We start from the raw sequence: 21,683 nt of genomic DNA on the forward strand, positions 1-21,683 counted from the left end.
TAAGAGATTTGATGCAGGCAATTAGAACATTGTTGCAGTGGGAGATAGGTGATGAAGGCCTACTGTTGTAATGTTCTGGTTAGTTTTCTGGAGGTCTTGGAACCAGCCTTCCTTTCAGCAGAGTAATTACCGCAAGAATAGTCAGGGATAAAATCCAAATTCTTTATTGTCTCCTTCAGTCTCCTAGTCTTCATCAGCAGTCTCAGCCAATTAGCCAGTCAGCAGTATACACATCCAAATGTAATGTCTTGTTTTGTAGAGCCCCCAAGTTAGGGTGACAAAATGTACCATTAGTTTTTAGAGCCCTCACACTGGAGTGATTAAAATATAGTGTTCAGACTGGCTTTCTGGAGGATCTCGGGACTAGCCCCAAGTCCTTGGTCTTTAGTGGAGAAGTGAAGGAAGGAAGGCCAGACACCAGGATGGTGGGAGATGGAATGTCTCTCATACAGTCCTTGTTGGCTCTTATGTGCTCTATTATAAGCACATCATCATAAGTGTCAATCTTGTAGAACTATATTAAGTACTATGTACATGAACTAGAGAACTATTAATCACCATGCTAAACTAGATAACCATTGTCTTATCAATTCCACTGAGCAACCTTCTTTCAAGTATATGTCTCCAGAGTTCTGGCCTTTACATACTATAATGACGTAGCTATGTGAATGTAAAAGCTGAATGGTTTCAAAGAATGTTAGATTTGGCAACTGATTTGATTTGTAGATTGGGAAACAGTGAAGAACTAAGAAGACTCCAAGGTTAACCAATCTTTGTGTGGAATTTGAAATTAACATAATTTCAGTTTTATTTCTAAACATTAATTTAACATATTTAAAAAGGTATATTTATGCCATGAAATTTTAATAATTTTTTTTCTGGATAAATCACAATCCATAAAAACAATTTGTTGAGATTATTATGTAAAGTGAGATAAAGCAGACTTTTTTTCTTTTGAAAATTGAAACTCATTGGTACATGGTTCAGAAACCATTTTCTTAAGGCATTTTTTGTTAGAAACTGAACACAACGGATCACAACATAAGATTCCCACTCTTTTTGTTGTTCCCTTACATTTTGTTTTCTTACTCATTTTCTTTCCTTTTTGATCTGATTTTTCTTATGCAGTATGTTAATTGTATAAATGTTTACATATATTGGATTTAACATATATGTTAGCATGTATAACATATATTGGATTGCTTGCCATCTGGTGGGGGGGATGAGAAGAAGGAGGGGAGAATTTGGAACACAAGGCTATTCAAGGGTCAGTGTTGAAAAATTATACGTGCATGTGTTTTGTTTGTTTGTTTGTTTCTTTACTTTATTAAAGCTTTTATTTTATTTTTCAAAACATATGCATGGATAATACTTCAATATTAACCCTTGCAAAATCTTGTGTTCTAAATTTTCTCCCCTTGCTCCATTCCTTCCCCTAGACTGTAAGAGTTCAATATATATTAAACATGGTAGAAATACATGTTAAACCCAATATATGTACATTTATTTATTTATATAATAAATTTTACATAATTTATACAATTATCTTGCTGCACAAGAGAATTCAAATCAAACCAGAAAAAAATGAGAAAGAAAATAAAATACAAGCAAACAACAAAAAAGAGTGAAAATGCTATGTTGTGAACCACACTCAGTTCCCATAGTATTCTCTCTGGATGTAGATGGTAGATGGCTCTCTTCATCATAAGATCATTGGAGCTGGTTTGAATCATCTCATTGTTGAAGAGAGCCGTGTCCATCAGAATTGATCATAGTATAATCTTGGTGTTGTCATGTACAATGATATCCTGATTCTGCTCATTTCACTTAGCATCAGTTTTGTAAGTCTCTCCAGGACTCTCTGAAATCATTCTGTTTATTGTTTCTTAAAGAACAATACTATTCCATAACATTCATATACCATAACTTATTCAGCCATTCTCCAACTGATGGGCATCCATTCAGTTTCCAGTTTCTTGCCATTACAAAAAGGGCTGCCACAAACATTTTTGCACATGTGCGTTCTTTTCTCTCCTTTAAGATTTCTTTGGTATATAAGCCCAGTAGAAACACTGCTGGATCAAAGGATATGCACAGTTTTATAACTCTTTGGGCATAATTCCAAATTGCTCTCCAGAATGATTGGATCTATTCACAATTCCACCAAAAATGTATTAGTGTCCTAGTTTTCCCACATCCCCTTCAACATGCATCATTATCTTTTTTTGTCATATTAGCCAATCTGAAAGATGTGTAATGGTATCTCTGACTCATCTTAATTTGCATTTCTCTGACCAATAATGATTTACATGTGCATATGTTTTGAAAATAAAAAATCTTTCCAAAAAGAAAAAAGAAACAACACAAGAATGTAGAACTATTTTAGATACAAGAAACCTAATGGTAAATATTAGAATCTCTATCCAAATTTAAACTTCTTTGTCTGGAAAATTCAGAGGAGGAATCACAACTTGCTAGCATCTGCCAAATTGTCTTTCCTTCTGCCCATTGTAAAATGGAGAAACTTCTATCCTCTCTGAGGATTGTGATAAACAATTTCATATTATCTCCATATTACCAGTAAATTCTCAAACATAGAAAGGAAGAAATTTTGTTGAAAATAGCTGTGGTAAAAAGTAAGTGACAATAAAAGCAAGCAGGCATCTTATGTCATCCAATATTGCCATTGGAGTATTCTCAAAGGAGGTGGTAATCACCTGAAGGCCTAGTGAGATTATTGCTGTGATCAGGGAAGAGTTACTATTGTCAAGAAGACCTTTGTCTTCTTGAAAACAACAAAGTTACATCAGATAAAAATTTTTTATGAAAGCTGGGAAATCTATTCTTTTCAGGAACAGGAGATATTGAATGCTAGACATCAGTCTACTAAAAAAAAAATTGAGAGATAGTGAATAAGATATAATGGAATGAATAAAATTATGCCTTCTATACATCTCTCAAAACTGTTTTTTTTAACTATTAATTGTTAAACTTTTAAACTATTGATATACTTATGTTAGTCCTTATATAATAAACAAAATAACATACAAATTAAACTATATCTTTATAATACCTTGACAAACAGGAGGTGCTCCATCCATTTGAAGCCGCTCTCCCAATCTGCATGTTAGAATTTCATTGCCAACCAGAGTAAATCCTGGCAGACACTGATACCTTATGATGTCACCTATCAATAAAAAGACTCTAATTAAACAGCAAGATGAGAAAAAATGAACTTTTGCCTTGAACACTCTAGGTTAATGTTCTTTAAAATTCACAATATAAATTATAGTATAATCAGTAATACTGATGGAGGTTAAAATAAAAATTCTGTAAGTAAATAAATTAGTCCATATACAAAAACATAAAACTATTACTTTTCCATTGAAATGATTAACATTAGTTTGCAAAAGCATATGTTAAAAATGAAACCCTTTTTCTACATTTTTGAAGACATTAAAAAACTACTGATTATATTTTATCTTGGTTTATATAAGATTTTAAAAAATTATGAACAGTTTGGAGATAATCAATCAATGTAAATAATCCTCTTGGAAATGAGAGGAAAGTATTCTTCTTGCATATTTTCTAAATTCCAAACAATATTCCTCATCACAATTGTGTCTGGATGTACAGGAGAATAATATAACTATGGAAGCACCTGTCCAATGTCAGAAGGAAATAACCTTGAACAAACAGTTAAGCTCTTGAGAGAAACCACCAATAATCATAGTCATTTGTTAACAAAATAGTCCCTGCTACACAGCTGTTCCAGCTATCATCCTTTTCTACATTGCTTTACCCTCCTACCCATACTAATTTTGAAATTTAAATCCAATTTTGCCAAACCAGTAAGAGATGGTGAGAAATAATAGGCTTCTATTCACTTTTTTTTTAGGTATTTACATTTATCACTGAATAAATGGTGGGATACTCTCAGAGTGTTTTATTTTCAAAAATCATTTAATAAGTTTTACCTATTTCAAATTCATCATCTTCTGTCAAAATTTCAGCATTTGGGATAGGTGGTGGAGGCTGGCATACTCGTAGCTGATAGGCTAAAAAAAAAAAAGAAATTATTTTCATTCATGTTTTCAATAATTTGTAGATAAAGAAATTATCTTTAGCAATGAAATCACGTCTTATCTCTAGCTCTATAAATATATATGTAAGCGCACAATTGAATAGTAAGTCAGTACTTTAATATTGCTATTTAATCTGCAGCATAGCTATTAGTATTTTCTTATGTGCCTTCCCTTCAACACACACAAATGTCTTTATCTTCCACTTAAAACTTATTGTTAATGATCCTGTTTGTCCTACCTAGAATGCCATTTTAAACTAAGCACCATATTTCTGCTTTTCAACATTTCACTTTCTACAACTAATCTTGTCAAAGCAACCATATCTAGCTTCATGCTATATAATTAAAGCAAGTAAAACCATTGTATTATAGATTTAGACTCAGAAGACATGATCTTTGTGAAAGTAAATATGAGGGTAAAAAGCAGGACTCAAGTCCATTTTGAGTTTTGTATGGACAAATAATTCATTAAACTAATAAAAAGGGGATGTTGTACAAGGAAATGTTTAGTTTTTGTTCTTTGTATGATAAGAGCTACCATAGTTCCTGACATATAGTTTATTCTTAATAAATGCTTGTTGATTGATGAGCTTATAAGTGCTTAGTTGGATTTCTTCTGAAGACAGTGGATAAAATCTAACATTGAGCCAGAACCTGAAGTCATTGTCATCTATTATTGTTTTATTTATTATTGTATTATTGTTATGATAAAGAAATTTATAGAAATTTGTTAAAGATGAGGAGAAAAGTAGTACAATTTGAGTTGTTAAAAATGTTTGATTGTAACGGAAATAAATTGATTACACAGAATATCCAAAAAATCTTAGTACAGGTTTAAGATTTAATAGCTTAAACTTATGTTTAGACATCTGAATATCCCATATTTATCATATTTCAAACATTATTTAATATAATAGCTGAAAGATATAGGAAAGATTATATGTTTAAAAGTATGCATTTATTTCATGTTTATATTTCTGAAGAATCATGACCCTTATGCTAACAAGTTTATCAAATAATATATATTTTTCAAAAAATAATTTATGAATATTCCCTAATCTGCATGTTATTGTCCTTTTTGTTCAGATTGAGCAGAGGCTCCATTTCATCAGGCAAGTACAGATGTCTTATACTAATATACAACAGCTTTTAATTGTTTTTTTTACTTAAAATAGTTCCAGGATTTAAATGTTTCTTTCTTTTCTTGTTTTTAATTGTTATCTTTATTTTCCTGATCTCTTTACAATATATGACAAACATGTTTTTCAAAAAAAGATGATCCATTTACTTATTTCATGGCAATTGTGAAATGATCACTCAAAAAGACACAATTTTTATGATGATAGATTGCCACCTTTCTTTCTTAACCTAATGAATGCTCTCTTAAAACCCATTTTTTTGATTAACAACATGGTAATCCTCACAAGAGGATAAAGTTTTCATATTTGTAAAAACAAAAATTGAAATTTATTAAATCAATAACTTTTATTTGACTTTTTTTTTCATGCTGAAACAAAATTATGAGGGGGACATACAGTTCTTAAAATGTAAAGAAGCCCCAGGGAGTTAATGAGGGTTTTGATAATAATAATGCCATTCATTAATTCTTGGTAGTATTAATATTCAAATTGCTTAAAGTTCTTAGGAAACTTAATGGAAAAAAATAAATATTGCTTAAATAATTGTGATCAGAACTATAGCCAACAGTAAATATTGGAAAACAGCAAATCCATTTCTGGTGTAAACTAAAGGTAAGATAAATTGAAGTTGATAAGAGTAAGAAAAATTTAAAAGATGTATCATGTGACACAATATTAATATTTAATAATGATGAGAAATAGTCTTATTTTTTTAATTCTAGACTCATTGAATCCTCTTAGAATTTTACCTAAATGATTATGGAAAGAATACTTGTTACCTCTTTCAGTGAGTCTATGTAAAACTATGCTACTCTTTTTTTTTTTTAATGTGTTACAGATAATAACTTCCATGTGCAGAGGAAAAACTTAAATATCTTATGTGAGATACTTAGTTCTCATAACAACAATATGAAGTAGGCAGAGCAGGCTTAATTATCCCTGTTGTACAATTGAGAAAACTCTGATAGAGAGGTTAAATGACTTGTTCAGCACAATAATTTCAAAAGTGACAAAGTCAGCACTACAACACAATTCCTATCCCAAGATCAGCTCTCCTTTCTTTCTCCTTGTGTCTATACAGAGAAATAGACATGTGGCTCTACATTCAATCCTATAATTTTGAATGCAGAGGTTACATGCTGACTTCTGTTTCCCATAAAGCATCACTGTTAATAATTTTGCTAAAAATAAAAAAATAAAAACAAAAACTTCTACCACCACCAAAAACAATAAAACCCCAACTTAATATTTTGAATGACCTTTAATTGGGCTTTATGTTTTACAGTATATTAAATGTTATGAGAAGTTATTACCTTTATTGCATCATATAAAGATAAAGTTGTCTCTTTTTGTTTAACTTTTGAGAGTTCACAGATTTGGGCATAGTTAGTTTTCATTTATTATGTACTGACACTCTGCACAACAGAAAGTAGTTATGGTATCTGCTTTACTAATTTTCTACATTACATTTAAGACCACACAGAGAGCCATAAATTATATACATAGAAAAAGAGGCCAGCTATCTTATGTACCTGTTCTACAATATTCATATGTTCCTTTTAGCACCCCTCCCCTTTTTTGTCTGCATAAAATTTTCATTTTGCAAAGCTTTCTGTGCCTGTTATTTTGAGTCCCAGAAAGCTTAATGAAGGTGATATTTTGTAAAAGAAAGATGGATTATCTGAATATATCTCATAAAAGGAGTCACTGAAAGAGGAAAATATATATTTTAGGTAAACTATTCTTTAATATCTAAAAAATGGAAATTTATATGATTGATATGATCTTAAGAAAGTATTAGAAAAAATTATCATGTCAGGTAAATAAAAAATACAGTCCCAAAACTAAGAAACAATATTATAGTAAAAAAAAGATGCCCGAAATAATTAAGCCAAATCAAATACTTTAACGGAAATTAGATTAGTAATATTCTAACCCAGGACTATGTTAAAAATAAATATTAACCAGCAGGAGAAAACAGAAAAAATTAATCTGGTTGTTTTATTTACATAGTTATATAATTATTAAAGTTTCCAAAATATTTTGACAAATTATGATGAATATAAGAGCAGTAGAAACATAAAGAAGGAGGATAGATGTATACATATGAGGACATGAAAGACTAGCTAAAATTTTACTAAATAAATGAGAAACCAAGGGAAAGGAATGAAAACCATGAATTTCAAATAGGGTTTATGAAAAGCTAGACAAGATTGATACAACTCAACAATACCCTCACCAACATATCATTAAGCTTCCTTGTCCCTCTTATAATTTATTTAGAAAGACACTAAATATTTCAAATAGATCAAGGAGTATTATAGCCTGGGATCCAAAGAGACAATGAATGTATAATAATTCGATTCTACTACTAGGACTCACCTAATTGGCCTGACTAGTCACTTAATTTATTTGTACTTGTAATTTATATGCTCCTATAATCAGAATAAATACTGTTTTGACTTTTTCAAGTTGCATTTTTTATAACCAATGAGATTTTTCAATCCAGTAAAAGTCAAAAAATTACTCACTTTCATGCCGAAAGAAGAAAAAAAAAAGTTGTTTGAATTATTACTTTCTAATGACTTCACTGGCATATTTTTAGATACAAAATCTGTGCCTGAAGTAAATCATTATTTAACCAAATCAAGAGGCAATTAATTCCATAATTTCTATTTGCTGAGAAATACATAGTCTAATTTGTGATTATCTAAGACAAATCTATTATATATATATATATATATATATTCAAATTTTGACACCAATAAGTTTTTTACACCATTCTTTTCATCAAATGAAAAATAACATTTTGCTTAAAAATGAAAATGTTTTACTTTAGTATACAATATGTTAACCACATGAAGTTCTTCATATTTCTTTTAGTAACTTCAAAATATTATGTTTTTAAGATAACTTTAAAAAGTTTTGAATAACAAAGAATATGAAAGAAAATATCTTGTTGGTAGAACTAAAATAGGAATTAAATGATTTAATAAATAAGTAATTTTTTTTAAGTTTCAGAGCATTTAACAATTTTATATCCAGTAAAAATATCCATAAAATTTTTCTTCTAGAAAAAAAGAAAAATACATATTTTATTTTAATGGGAAGAATGATCTTTGAGTGAACTCATTCAAGCTGTTCTCTACAGAAAATTATAATTTGGGATTATTAATTACTAATTAATCATAAATAAACCAAAAGAATGATTTAAATAAAAAGTGTATCAAATACATCAAAGCGTGTTTTGGAGACTCCTGTGTATCTCAAAATCCCTTTAAGGAAGCCAGAGATGTCATAATTATTTTCATCATAATACTGACATTTTTATTTTGAATATCCCTAAACATCAATAGATAAAATCCACATAAATAAAAGTTTTTCTTGAGGGTCACTTTTTACAATTTTGCCATTGAAAATCAATTGATGTTTCACAATCACACACAATCAAGTATGAACAGCTGATCTTCCTTTATCAGTTCCCTGCAAACTAGTATTTTCTTCTATATCAATAGTTACTAACTGATTTATTTCATGTCTTTTTGTTTGCATGTGGATGCTTCCAACTGTCTTGAAGATAAAGTTTCAGTAGTAAAAATTTCTCAAGTTTTAGTAAATTTTCAATCATATGTTTACATATGTTTCATTCAATTTGTGCAAATAAAAATTACCTAATGTTAAGAAAATAGAAATTATATATAATACCAACCATGATAACTGAGAACAAAGAAGCCACTTGTTGTGAAGTCACTATGGAATTTGATTAAAATCTGATTTGAAGTGCTATACACTGACTCCAAAGCAGTATTGCCACTGAATTGACCAATTTGAGGTGAGTTTTGATCTGGTCCATCCCTTTAAAGGAAAAAATATATACAGTCATGTTTCATAATTGAATATTTTGAGGGGAACAGTAGTTCAAGTGACCTCCTAAGGAGGGACATTGTAAGAATTAATAAAGCACTTGACAAATCTTAAAGTATTTCATAAATAGCAGTTATTGTTATCATTAGCCAATAGTCACTAGACTTCCAGTATGGAAATACTTCATTCTAGAATTTTCTGCTGAACAACTACTGAACTCAAACAAAGTTTATAAAGAGCAATAAGCGGTATGTTTATGAATACTTAATAGCCAAACTCTTTGGGAACTAATAAAAGCTGACACTTGTTTTTATTATTATACTGTATTGCTAATTCTTTGTTAATAAACTAAATAATCAGCTCCTGATTTGTTGATATTGCTGATTTCTGAGTAGCAAATGGTCACACTAAAATTTTAATAATTAGTTCTCACAAGCTCTTAATTTGATAAAAAGTCAGAAGATATTCATTATCATGAATGTTTTTTAACCTCTTTTGATTCACTCTTTTTTTTTTAAGTGAATAATACTTATAGGGGCACTGCATAATACATTATAGAATACCATCAAAGGTCTCATTTTCTTTGAAGAAGTTTAATGTTTCCTCAATATTCAACTACCCATAGACCTTGATTTTAACCAAAACAACATTAAAAAAGAAAATATATTTCACTTAAAAACATGACCAATGAAATTATTCAATGTGAGGTGAACAGAATTAAAAGAACAATTTATATAATAACAATATTCTAAATAAAAACAACTTTAAAAGACTTTAGAAATCCGATTAATACAAAATAGTCCAGGGGACTGAAAATGAATTATGTTATTTTCTTATAGAAATGTGATAAACAATGTAGCATGAGATATACATATTTGAACATGGTCATAATGAGAATTTGTGGGTTTTTTTTTTTTTTGCTGGATTATGCATCATTATTGTGATATGTTTCTTTTTTCTTTTTTGAAAAAAATTGTTCATCTGAGAAAAAAAATAAATGCTTTTATAATAAAAAAAATGAAAAAAAAGAAAACTTTGAAGTAACAAGCAATTATAACAGATTTTTCTTTTTGTAAATTAAGATCTTTTCTTTTCTATGCTTTTTGACAATTGTTGCCTTGGGACAAAGATCATTGTGATTTATCAACATCTACTGTGTTCTCAAAAAAAAAACAACTGACAAATTAGTTATGTAATTGGTATTCTGAACTTTCCCACTTAACAGATTATTTTATTCTATAGTTCTTAAGATACTTCATGATGCAGGTCAACAAAAGACTTTTTTTTTTTTTTTTTTTTTGGTTTATTTGATTCTCAAAAAGATTTTCCGCCATTCCTAGTTATTATCACCAAATCAAATATAAAGTAGTAATTTGTAACAAGGAATTCTGAAATATTTTCCTTCCCAACCTTGTCTCACTGTGACAGAGTTGAAATTAATCAATAATAATGTCTCTTGCTTACCAGACAGTAATGAAATCATATATTGGTTCTGTTTGGAGAACTGTAAAATTGATGTAGATTCCATTTCCTGGTGGTACTCTTACAAGCCAAAAGCAGTCTTGAAAGTTTGGATATTCATCAGGATATCCAGGAGAGTAAATAGTACCATTCATTGCAGTTATGTTACCACCACAGAGGGCTAAATAAAAACAAAACAAATCAAATCAAAATACAAATATTGACTACAACAGTGTCATGTATTTTGCATCTTCTTAAGCAATATAAAATATTTATCTGGTTATAAACTTGAGACATGTGTGCTTGAATTCTGGCATATGAAATAAAATTATTAAAAAATATGAATGCACAGATATTGATGAACTTTTCCCTTTTTCATCAAAAGTCCTGGAAATTTGTTCATAAGAGTAATATTACACCCCACAAGGAATTGTTTTTTAAAATGGCTTCAGTTCAAGCCAGTTCAAGCTCAGTTCAGCTTCTTGGACATGACAAATCTATATCTGCCAAAAGGGCAGAGTGGGGAGGTTTTTAATCTGAAAATCTTCTCTCCCAAATGAGTATATAAATCTCTCTGAAGCTCATGAAAGTTTTTGTCCTTAGTCATATAGCCAATAAGTGTCAGGGATTTGATTTGACAAAGCCAGTCTGTCACACCAATTATTTTTTTTTAATTTTAATAGTCTTTTATTTACAGTTTATATGTATGGGTAACTTTACAGCACTGACAATTGCCAAACCTCTTGTTCCAATTTTTCCCCTCCTTCTCCCCACTCCCTCCCCCAGATGGCAGGATGACCAGTAGATGTTCAATATATTAAAATATAAATTAGATACACAATAAGTATACATGACCAAACCATTATTTTGCTGTACAAAAAGAATCAGCCTCTGAAATATTGTACAATTAGCCTGTGAAGGAAATCCAAAATGCGCAAAAATATAGGGATTGGGAATTCAATGTAATGGTTTTTAGTCATCTCCGAGAGTTTTTCCACTGGGCATAGCTGGTTCAGTTCATTACTGCTCCATTGGAACTAATTTGGTTCATCTCATTGCTGAGGATGGCCAGGTCCATCAGAATTGGTCATCATATAGTATTATTGTTGAAGTATGTAATGATCTCCTGGCCCTTTGCGTTTCACTCAGCATCAGTTCATGTAAGTCTCTCTAGGCCTTTCTGAAATCATTCTGTTGGTCATTTCTTGCAGAACAATAATATTCCATAATATTCATATACCACAATTTATTCAGCCATTCTCCAATTGATGGGCATCCACTCAGTTTCCAATTTCTGGCCACTACAAAGAGGACTGCCACAAACATTCGTGCACATACAGGTTCCTTTTCCTTCTGTATGATCTCTTTGGGATATAAGCCCAGTAGTAACACTGCTGGATCAAAGGGTATGCACAGTTTGATAACTTTTTTAGCATAGTATAAATAGCTCTCCAGAATGGTTGGATGTATTCACAATTCCACCAACAATGTATTAGTGTCCCTGTTTTTCCACATCCCCTCCAACATTCCTCATTATCTTTCCCTGTCATTCTAGCCAGTCTGACAGGTATGTAGTGGTATCTCAGAGTTGTCTTAATTTGCATTTCTCTGATTAATAATGACTTGGAACATCTTTTCATATGGCTAGAAATAGTTTCAATTTCTTCATCTGAGAATTGTCTGTTCATATCCTTTGACCATTTATCAATTGGAGAATGGTTTGATTTCTTATAAATTAGAGTCAATTCTCTATATATTTTCACAAGAAATATATTACTCAACTTGGAGTCAGGAAGACCTGAATCAAATCTGACCTTAGATACTTACTAGCTGCATGAGCCTAGGTCACAGTTAATTTTTTCTGGTGAGTCTCAGTTTCTTCAAATTTATTCCTAAATCTCCAGTTGGACTTGATAGAGCCTCTAAAGTCTTCCAACTTGAAAAGCTATGATCTTATGAATCAAGTCTTCCTGACTGAAATTAAGACATTGTCTTTTTTTTTTTTTTACGTGTAATGTTGTTACCTGCTTCTAATACAAATGCAAACCATTTAATTAAATTACAAGTCTGTGGCCTCTATTTTACTTTAAATCCCAAACTATATTTTCCAGAATTTATTTATTGTATGAGATGGGATTCCATTAGTCTACTCTTTAATCAATCCCTCCTTAAGATGCTGCAGTATTGTCCCACCACTTTCCAAACTTTTTTTCCCCTCTTATTCGACTATCTCTCTCACTCCCAGTACTCTCTGTCACTCTAAACTTGCTGTCATAGATTTGTATTGAGCATGTGTTTATTTAGCACAATTTACAGCCTGGTCAATATTATGACTTTTTTTGTTGCCATCCTTATGATAACAATGCTACTTTTTTTTACCCACTTAGGGAATGAAGAATGACACTGGAAATGTAATTGTATCAAAGCCTGTTCAGAATAAAACAGCCAGTTTCAATTTCTTCATCTGAAAATTGTCTATTCATATTCGTGGACCATTTATCAATTGGAGAATAGCTTGAATCCCTACACGTTTGAGTCAATTCTCTATATATTTCAGAAACGAGGTCTTTATCAGAATCCTTGAATGTAAAAATGTTTTCCCCATCTTGTCTGCATTAATTTTGTTTTGTATAAAACCTTTTTGACTTAATATAATACAAATTATCTATTTTGTGATCAGTAATGATTTCCAGTTCTTCTTTGGTCACAAATTCCTTCCTCTTCCACAGATCTGAGAGGTAAACTATCTTATGTTCTTCATAATTCATTTTGACCTTTTATTGGTATGCAGTGTCAGGTGTGGGTCAATGCCTAGTTTCTGCCATAGTAGTTTCCAATTTTCCCAGCAGTTTTTTGTCAGATTTTGAGTTCTTATCCCAGAAGTTGGGGTTGTTGGGTTTGTCAAATATTAGATTACTATAGTCATTGACTATTTTGTCCTGTGATCCTGACCTATTTCACTGATCGAGTACTCTATTTCTTAGCCAATACCAAATGTTTTTGATGCTTTATAATATAGTTTTAGGTCTGGCACTGCTAGGCTACCTTTATTTGCTTTTTTTTTTTCATTGATTCCCTTGAAATTCTTGATCTTTTCCTTCTTCCATGTGGAATTTGTTATTATTTTTTCTAGATCTGTAAAATATTTCCTTGGGTGTTTGATGGGCATACCACTAAATAAGTACATTAATTTAAGTAGTATTGTCATTTTTATTTTATTTGCTCAGCCTATCAAAGAGCACTTAATATTTTTCCAATTGTTTAGACATGACTTTATTTGTGTGGAAAGTGTTTTGTAGTTATATTCATATAATTCCTGACTTTGCCTTGGCAGATAGACTCCCAGATATTTTATATTATGAACAGTTATTTAAAATGAAATTTCTCTTTGTATCTCTTGCTGCTTGACTTTGTTGGCAATATGTAAAAATGCTGATGATTTATGTGGATCTATTTTGTATCCTGCAACTTTGCTAAAGTTGTGGATTGTTTCTTGTAGTTTTTTAATTGATTCTCTAGGGTTCTCTAATTACACCACCATATCATCCACAAAGAATGATAATTCGTTTTCCTTATTACCTACTCTAATTTCTTTTATACAATATTGAATAGTAAGGGTGGTAATCCTGATCTCAAAGTTAAAGCCAAAATAGACTTAATCAAATGAGAAAAATAAGGAAACTACTATATGCCAGTCATATTAATCAATATTGTTTTAGGCTATTTAAATTGCTGTGTGTAGGAAATTATGAACTGGTTGATTTAAAGAAATATGGGAAGATTGGATTTATGAAAAAAAGATGTTATCCACCTTCAGGGAAATAGAAGCATAACAAGCACAATAGTTTTATATTCATGTATATGAATGTATATGAATATGATTATAGATATCTTTGCATATGTTTGTGTATAAATATGCATATATGTGGTTTGTGTATATATTTGCATGTATATATGTATGTGGATATATATATGTAAATATGTTCATGCTTACTTGTACATTTCTTGAGGGTAAGAAGGGGGGGAGAATGAAGAAAAAACTGCAGCAAAAAAAAAAAAAGAAAGAAAACCTAAAAGGAAGCAAAAAAAAAAAAAAAAAAAAAAGGTAAACAGCCCTGAAAAATAGGCTTTTGTGAAATGGAAATGTATTGCTTTATATTTTGAATCCTCTCATGTTCTGCTGTTCTCTGGCAATTTTTTTTTTTCATATTTTCCATTTAAGTTTTTTAAAACATCAAAACACACACACACACACACACACACACACACACATACACACACACAACTCCTTCATGGTATTTTGAATCCTGAGATGTAGCCAGTTTCATTCTTGGAAAATAAGGTCATCACATTGCTCCAAAAGCCTCAAAAAGATACAAGTCTGATTATGTAAAAGACAGCTTATTTCCTAGAAACATACCTTCACATCTTGGAAGAGGATAATTCCAGTTACGGCTAACTCCATGGAGGCAAGTGAGTGCTGAATTTCCAATAAGAGTGTATCCTGGGAAACACTCAAAAGAAATAGTTTGACCTACAGTGAAATCATTTCCTATCACAAAACCATTTCGAAATGGGCGTGGATCAGGGCAACTTTGCAACTGATAAGCTAGGAAAGAGGCAAAAGATAGCAGATAAATTAACTTAAGAAGTTCAGAGGATTGAAGCTAAATAAGACTTGCATTTGGGGAAGTTAATATAAGTTGCATAGAGAAACATATTGTTTTTAATTAGTTATATTTAGTAATTCACTTCTATGTTAAATTATATCAATGATCATCTAATATGAATTTCTTCTCATGCTTACAATTTTGCTGTTTAAAATGCTAGTAAAATTCATAAAAATGCATTAAATTTCCTCATTCCACCCATGCAATCTATCCTAAATTGGAGTCTTTTAGAGAAAATGTAAACGTACTCATAAAGCTACAATTTTAATCAACCATATTCTGATTCTCTTACACAGAATGTGATTGCTTATTGGTTTGAACTACATTTACACAGTTATATTTACAGATTTATGTATGTAAAACCTATTTATAAGTCTCTTTTTAAACTAATTTTTTAACTTCCAAAGAAATAACTAAATTCCCTGTTCTGACTTTTTTTTTTTTAGATTGTACACTAATAAATAAGAAAAAAAAATGATTCCAAGTAAAATAATCCTTTCTGAAGAAATAAAAATAAGTATTCTTAGTTATATATTTGAAAAATCTAGAAATTTGGTTGAAGGATCTAGAAAATTCATGCTTATTTCTGAAAGAAATGGTAAAGAAGGACATCCCAGATTTAGGGAGAATTTGAATTTTCTATCCACAAGAGCAAAAAATTCTGATCCAAAATAACATGACACCTTAAATAGCTTGACCATATTCCACTCCAATGTTATATCTCAGAGTTCTGAATTGTCCTATGACAGACTTTTGTCCTGGGTTTGTCCTCACTTCTATTCTACTAGGTTTTCCATTTTTCACAAAGATATCATTCTGATACACTTTAAGAAAATCAAATAAATTCATTACTTTATCAGTGGGAGTTGGATTATAAAATTCTATATTCATTTAAAGGATAGAGACTATAAAATTTCATTGATATAGAAAGGTATAGTAACTCATTCTCTTAATTCTGATCAGCATTTATTAATCCATTTATTTATTTGACACCATTATTATATTGATATGATATGCCTGTCTGGGGTAACACTTAGTATGAGTGAAAGGTGATGTTTGAATTCATCTTTGTGACTTTGAAACAGGCTCTTTATTCTATAGGTGATCCTGTCTGACATGCATTTGTAGTCCTGTTAATGAAAATCTATCTTTCCAATGCCATTGTTAGAACAAACCAGTAGATTTAGATTTGAATAAATACTTGTAATTTGAAGATATTTGGTATTTCCTTTCCATTTTGTTAGGAAGGATAGATATTACAAATATCTTGTATTGTTAAAAGGAGTTTCTTTCCCTTGGAGATTCCTATACAGGTGAAATTTTAGGTCCAAACCTTCCCTTCTTTAAATCCACACTCAGGACCAGATACATCTTTCCCCTCCATCATGATATACTCAGTTAAAGATGACAAAGTACAATTTAGGGACAATATGGAATATAAGACTCTCCATAAATAATTATAATAATGCTGTGATTAATCATAGTTTCATAGAAATGGGTTTTCTAGTGAACCAAAATTTGTGACTACTATTAAATCTGTTTGTATATATTGTAATACCACACAGAGTCGAGTCAATGTTATTAGAATATTATATATGAAAAGCAACATGTAGAAGCTTTAGGGAATGGATATAATCTCAGAACCTCTCCAATAAAATGAATTTTTATTTTTATTTTAGGATTCTGATTTTTTTTTTTTTTTATCCACTCTGCTATTTTTGTTTTCATTTTATGGAACAGTTTATCCCATTAACATTAATAGTTACGTTTACCAGCTCTCTATTTCCTTCCATCCTATTTTCTCCACTATATATAGTTTTGTTCTCTTTTTCCTTCCTGTCTTCAGTTATCAGCTTCTTTTTACAAAATGAGTTTTTAAAAGGCAAAAAAATCTAAACAACCATCTTTCCAACTTGAGTTTGCGTCATTGAAATCCCATTTCCTCCTTCAATAAAAAAAAAAAGGCAGTAAATAAGGATAGAAATTAAAATTCCTCTTATTTAGATTCTTGTAAACTATTTTCTTTTTACCTTGGTATATTATATGAAATCCTTGTTTATTTTGAGAATAATCACTGTGAAAATATAAACTGGTTTCATGGGTAGTGCTAAATAAAGAAGATGGTATTTGAGGACCACTAAGTCGCCCAATAACAGTGCTAGTTTCTGAAGATCCACTCCTTACTTCCAAATAATCATGGATTGTTTCAGTAGAGAAATTCACAAATTGCAAATGTACTCCTAAAAAATAAACAGACAAAAAGACAGAGAGGGATAGAAAAGAGAAATACATATTTAATAACTGATCAATGCAATGACCAACCATGATTTCTTGGGCCTCCAGAAAAGATGTCTCCAGTCTCTTAAAATGGCTCAACTTTGAACTTATGACCTAAAGCTGTGTTTTCTCCATCAGTTTGTGTAAGAGTGAAAAATTTACCTACTTCTTTATATCTAAGTAGCCCCCAAACAGACTTTGTTTCAAGTCCTATGAAACAGTTCACACAGGTCATCGTGCCAGATGTCCTGACACCCTGAGAGGCTCTCAATTCCTGTTCATTCTGCTTGTCAGTGTGGACCCAGAAATCAAATCAATACTGAAATTGTTTTTGCAAGCTCATCAATTGCCCTATGGGTGAATTCACAATTTCTGTAATAACCTTTTTTAATTTTTTAAAATTTTTTTTTGCAGAGGCAATTGGGGTTAAGTGACTTGCCCAAGGTCACACAAGTGTTTGAGGCCAGATTTGCATTTAGATCCTCCTAACTTCAGGACTGGTGCTCTATCCACTGCACTAACTAGCTGCCACCTTCTGTAATATCTCTTAAAAAGAAGACAAAGGGAAAAAAAGCTTCATGCATTCCTTTATTCATCCATTCACATCCATATGTATATATAATACTTGATTGGTAGAGATAATGATTGATAGGTAGAGATATTATAAATTAGCATCAGCAAATTAGAGAAATACATATTTCACTTCAGGAAAAACAAAATGAAAGGAAGATGACATATTTTTAAAGATACATACCAAACCCTATAGGCAATTTTATTGTCCATGTGCAATCTAAGCTGCTAGGATAATTTCCAGGAAATCCAGGGCTTAGGATCACTCCACTGAAATCTGACATAGCACCACCACACTGAGCTATAAAAATAACAGAGCTACATTAGGAGGTATTAAAATTATATAATCACATAAATATAGTAGTGAAGCCATAGTTCAGTTATCAAGTATTAAATATATAAAAAAGAAGATTCATAGCATCTTCTAAAAGAATAAAAAAAGTCAAGTTCATATGCTAATGAAATTTCTAATCTAAAACATATTTTGCAAATGGCTTTGAAGATAAGAGAGAATTCTCCACTCTCATAAAACATAAAAAAAAAAAAAAATGTTATTTGTGATTTAATTTCCTAAATGCTAAAACAACATATTTAATGATTTCAAAGCAGGAATTACTTGGGCTAAAACTGTACCAATAATTTGAGTTTATGTAAATAAGATGTAGTAACAGATTTATCACAATAATGAGCTTTCTTAATCTCATGAAAAGAGTAAACATGAAGGTAAATCAGAATTCTGATATCCATTCATAGTCTCTATTTGAAGTTATCTTGGAAGTAAAGTACTCCAGAACAACAAAAACCCTTGTCAATTCAGATCTACAGAAAACAATGAGAGTGGTTGTTTTACTTTGGTTAAGAGAGAATAGTAATCCAAAGAGACAATTGGTATTCTTTTCTAAATGTACTGATTTCTTTCAATTAATAACTTTTTCTCCACTGACAAGTTATTATAAACTAAAAGAAGTCTTGGGGATATATTAAATTGCAGGTAAAATGTCAGGCTGTGTTTTAGAACTTGTAGCTTCTGTAAGAACCTTTCTACTGTTCACAATAAATCATGACTTTCTCAGATTCCTCTCCCCATCTCTCCCCAGGATTGGATATTTGAAAAATCAAAGCAAAAACTAAACATTTCAATTTAATAAGCTGGAAAAGTAAATAATCATTAGACTTACCTAAACAAATTGGAATAGGATAATTCCATCTTCTTACAGGTCCAGGCATACAGGTAATGTGAGAATGACCCTAAAAAAGACAAGCAATGTATGTCAACAAAGGAGTTATTGAGAGATTTAGAATCGCTTTAAGATTCTGTTAAAATGCTAAAAATTCCACCATATTCAACAGGCTTTTTTTTTTCTCTTTCCCTCTCCTATTCCCCAGCATTCCTTGCAAGATTGTTTTCCATTTACCCTTTGCATATATGTACTTAGTTTTTGCAGTTTTTCTTCTTTAGATTGTGAATTCCTACAGGGGAGGAATGTTTAAATTCTTTATGAACCCTTATTGTCAAACAAATACAAATTATATCAAAATAAATACTTAGATAAAATAGTAGTTAAAAAAAAGAATATTTAAAATATTTCTCTGGTATGTTGTCTTATTTTCATGTACATTGTTTATTGCCTAGAAATAAATGAGAATTCTGCATTAGATATTGATTTTCATATTAAGACAAGAAATTTTATCTGTTAACTAATTAAAAAAAAGTTGAAATTGAGCAAAGACATATAGATGGGATCATAAACACACTAGTTTATAATTTATGTTTTTAAGAAATTTAGTGCAATTTTTTAAAGCCAAATGAAGTAGGCTTATTGTTGTGCCACAGTTCTCTTTTATTTCCCTGACTCATTTTCCCTAATTTCCCTTGTAATGCTGGAGAAATTTAGGCAGGATAGAGATTAGAGAGCAATTTAATAATTTATTAAATGGGAGAGATTTACTGGGACTAAATGGATCCATAGTTTGGTTCCAGGGCTGAACGAGACTATCATCTCAAAGAATCCAGCCTGGATTGTGGGATACAAGATTCTTTAATAGAGTAACAAGAACAATGACATAATGGGGGAGGTACTTGGATGGGGATGACCTAATGGGGGGAGGCACCTAGGATGATATAATGGGAGGTACTAGAGAGGCTCCTGATATTCTAATGACATCTAAAATGGATAACCTTTATCCCATCAAACATTTAGAGGGAATAATTATAGCCTAAGGTCTAAGATATAAGACCTTTATCCTAACAGTAAGAGGGAATGGTTATAACCTGAGGGAGAGTAACTGAATAGGACAATTAGGGAAACTGGGTCAGGACATTAAAAGAGAACTGTAGCTAAACACCCTGACTCAGTTTCCCTGAATTGTTCTGCCTCAGTTCCTAATTATTCTGGTCAATCCTGCAAAACTACCTCTCCCTCCTAATTATGATGATCTAGATAAGGAGAAAGACCTGTTATCTTAGACATCATTAGAATGTCCAGTGACTCTACCCATTCTGTAATCCCAGTTTATCTAAATTCCTCCCCCAACCCTGTCAGAACCAGATTGTTAGTTCCATTTTTGCTCCCAGCACTCTGACTCCACCCCTGACTCAGTCTACTCCTGTATCTGAGCCACATTGTTTCCTGGATTCTTGAAGAGGATAGTCTCAGTCAACCCTGGGACCAAACCATAGATCCATTTACTCCCAGTAAATCTCTCTTTCAAATAAAATATTAAAAACTCTCTAATCTCTAACTTGGCTCACTTTCTCCAGCATTACATTTGAATGGAAGTCAAAAACTTTCATGAAATAAAAGGAATCAATTTGATTTTCCTTATTTAAGCTATGAATATAATTTAAAATGAAAGAACATCTAATTTATATAATGTCCTTACAGCTTTATGATTTTCATTTCAGCATTTAATTATGGAATTTATTTTTAAAATTTACTTTCACATTGAATTTTTAAATAAATTACTTCCCAAATAATTTTGAAATTTTGAATGAATTAGTTCCTAAATAATCTTCCAGTTGTTTGTTCCCAATCTGTATAAGATTATGTTTCACAGCAATATTTTAGAAGCAAAAAAGTATGTAGATTTTTGAGGGCCTCCAAGAAAACAAAACAAAAAAGGTCCTTATAACATATGGTACACACAGAATTTCTAACAATATGTTTGAAGAAGTCTTGGGTCAGGAGTTGGGGTTGGCAGTTGATATACTTAGAAATTCATTTCCTTGAGTGAAATAAATAACTACCCATTGCATTAAATGAAATATCTGAATTTATTATTATTATTATTTTGAAAATTCAATGTTAGAGAAGAACATTTTTTACTTACAAGGAGGATGACTTATTTCCTTGGAGATTTCCATAAATGTTTCAAAAATATTATTAATTTTAATTCAAAATACATTTGCTATTCAAAAAAACTAAGGGAAAAAAGTAGTGAAGTTATAATAGATATATAATGAACTGATGGCTTAGAGAAATGAGCAGAACCAGGATATCATTATATATTTCAACAACGATGCTGTATGAAGATGTATTCTGATGGAAGTGGATTTACCTAACTCAATTTTAATTGATTAATGATGGACAGAAGCAGCTACACCCAAAGAAAGAACAT

General features: G+C 30.8%; 1 protein-coding gene across 2 annotated transcripts in view; it reads right to left on the reverse strand.

Annotated features, from left to right (window-relative positions):
- CSMD3 (CUB and Sushi multiple domains 3) overlaps positions 1-21,683 on the reverse strand; it is a 1,575,929-nt gene that overhangs the window by 144,492 nt on the left and 1,409,754 nt on the right. For both annotated transcript variants that reach the window (XM_031954893.1, XM_031954946.1), the window contains 8 exons: positions 19,244-19,313; positions 18,250-18,366; positions 17,249-17,458; positions 14,969-15,157; positions 10,552-10,729; positions 8,933-9,078; positions 3,978-4,058; positions 3,074-3,187 (listed from right to left, as the gene is read on the reverse strand). In XM_031954893.1, coding sequence (XP_031810753.1) covers positions 3,074-3,187; positions 3,978-4,058; positions 8,933-9,078; positions 10,552-10,729; positions 14,969-15,157; positions 17,249-17,458; positions 18,250-18,366; positions 19,244-19,313 — 1,105 coding nt within the window. The remainder of the gene's footprint in view (positions 1-3,073; positions 3,188-3,977; positions 4,059-8,932; positions 9,079-10,551; positions 10,730-14,968; positions 15,158-17,248; positions 17,459-18,249; positions 18,367-19,243; positions 19,314-21,683) is intronic.

Source organism: Sarcophilus harrisii, chromosome 1 (genome assembly GCF_902635505.1).
Source record: "Sarcophilus harrisii chromosome 1, mSarHar1.11, whole genome shotgun sequence".
In the NCBI taxonomy this organism is placed as follows: Eukaryota; Metazoa; Chordata; class Mammalia; order Dasyuromorphia; family Dasyuridae; genus Sarcophilus; species Sarcophilus harrisii.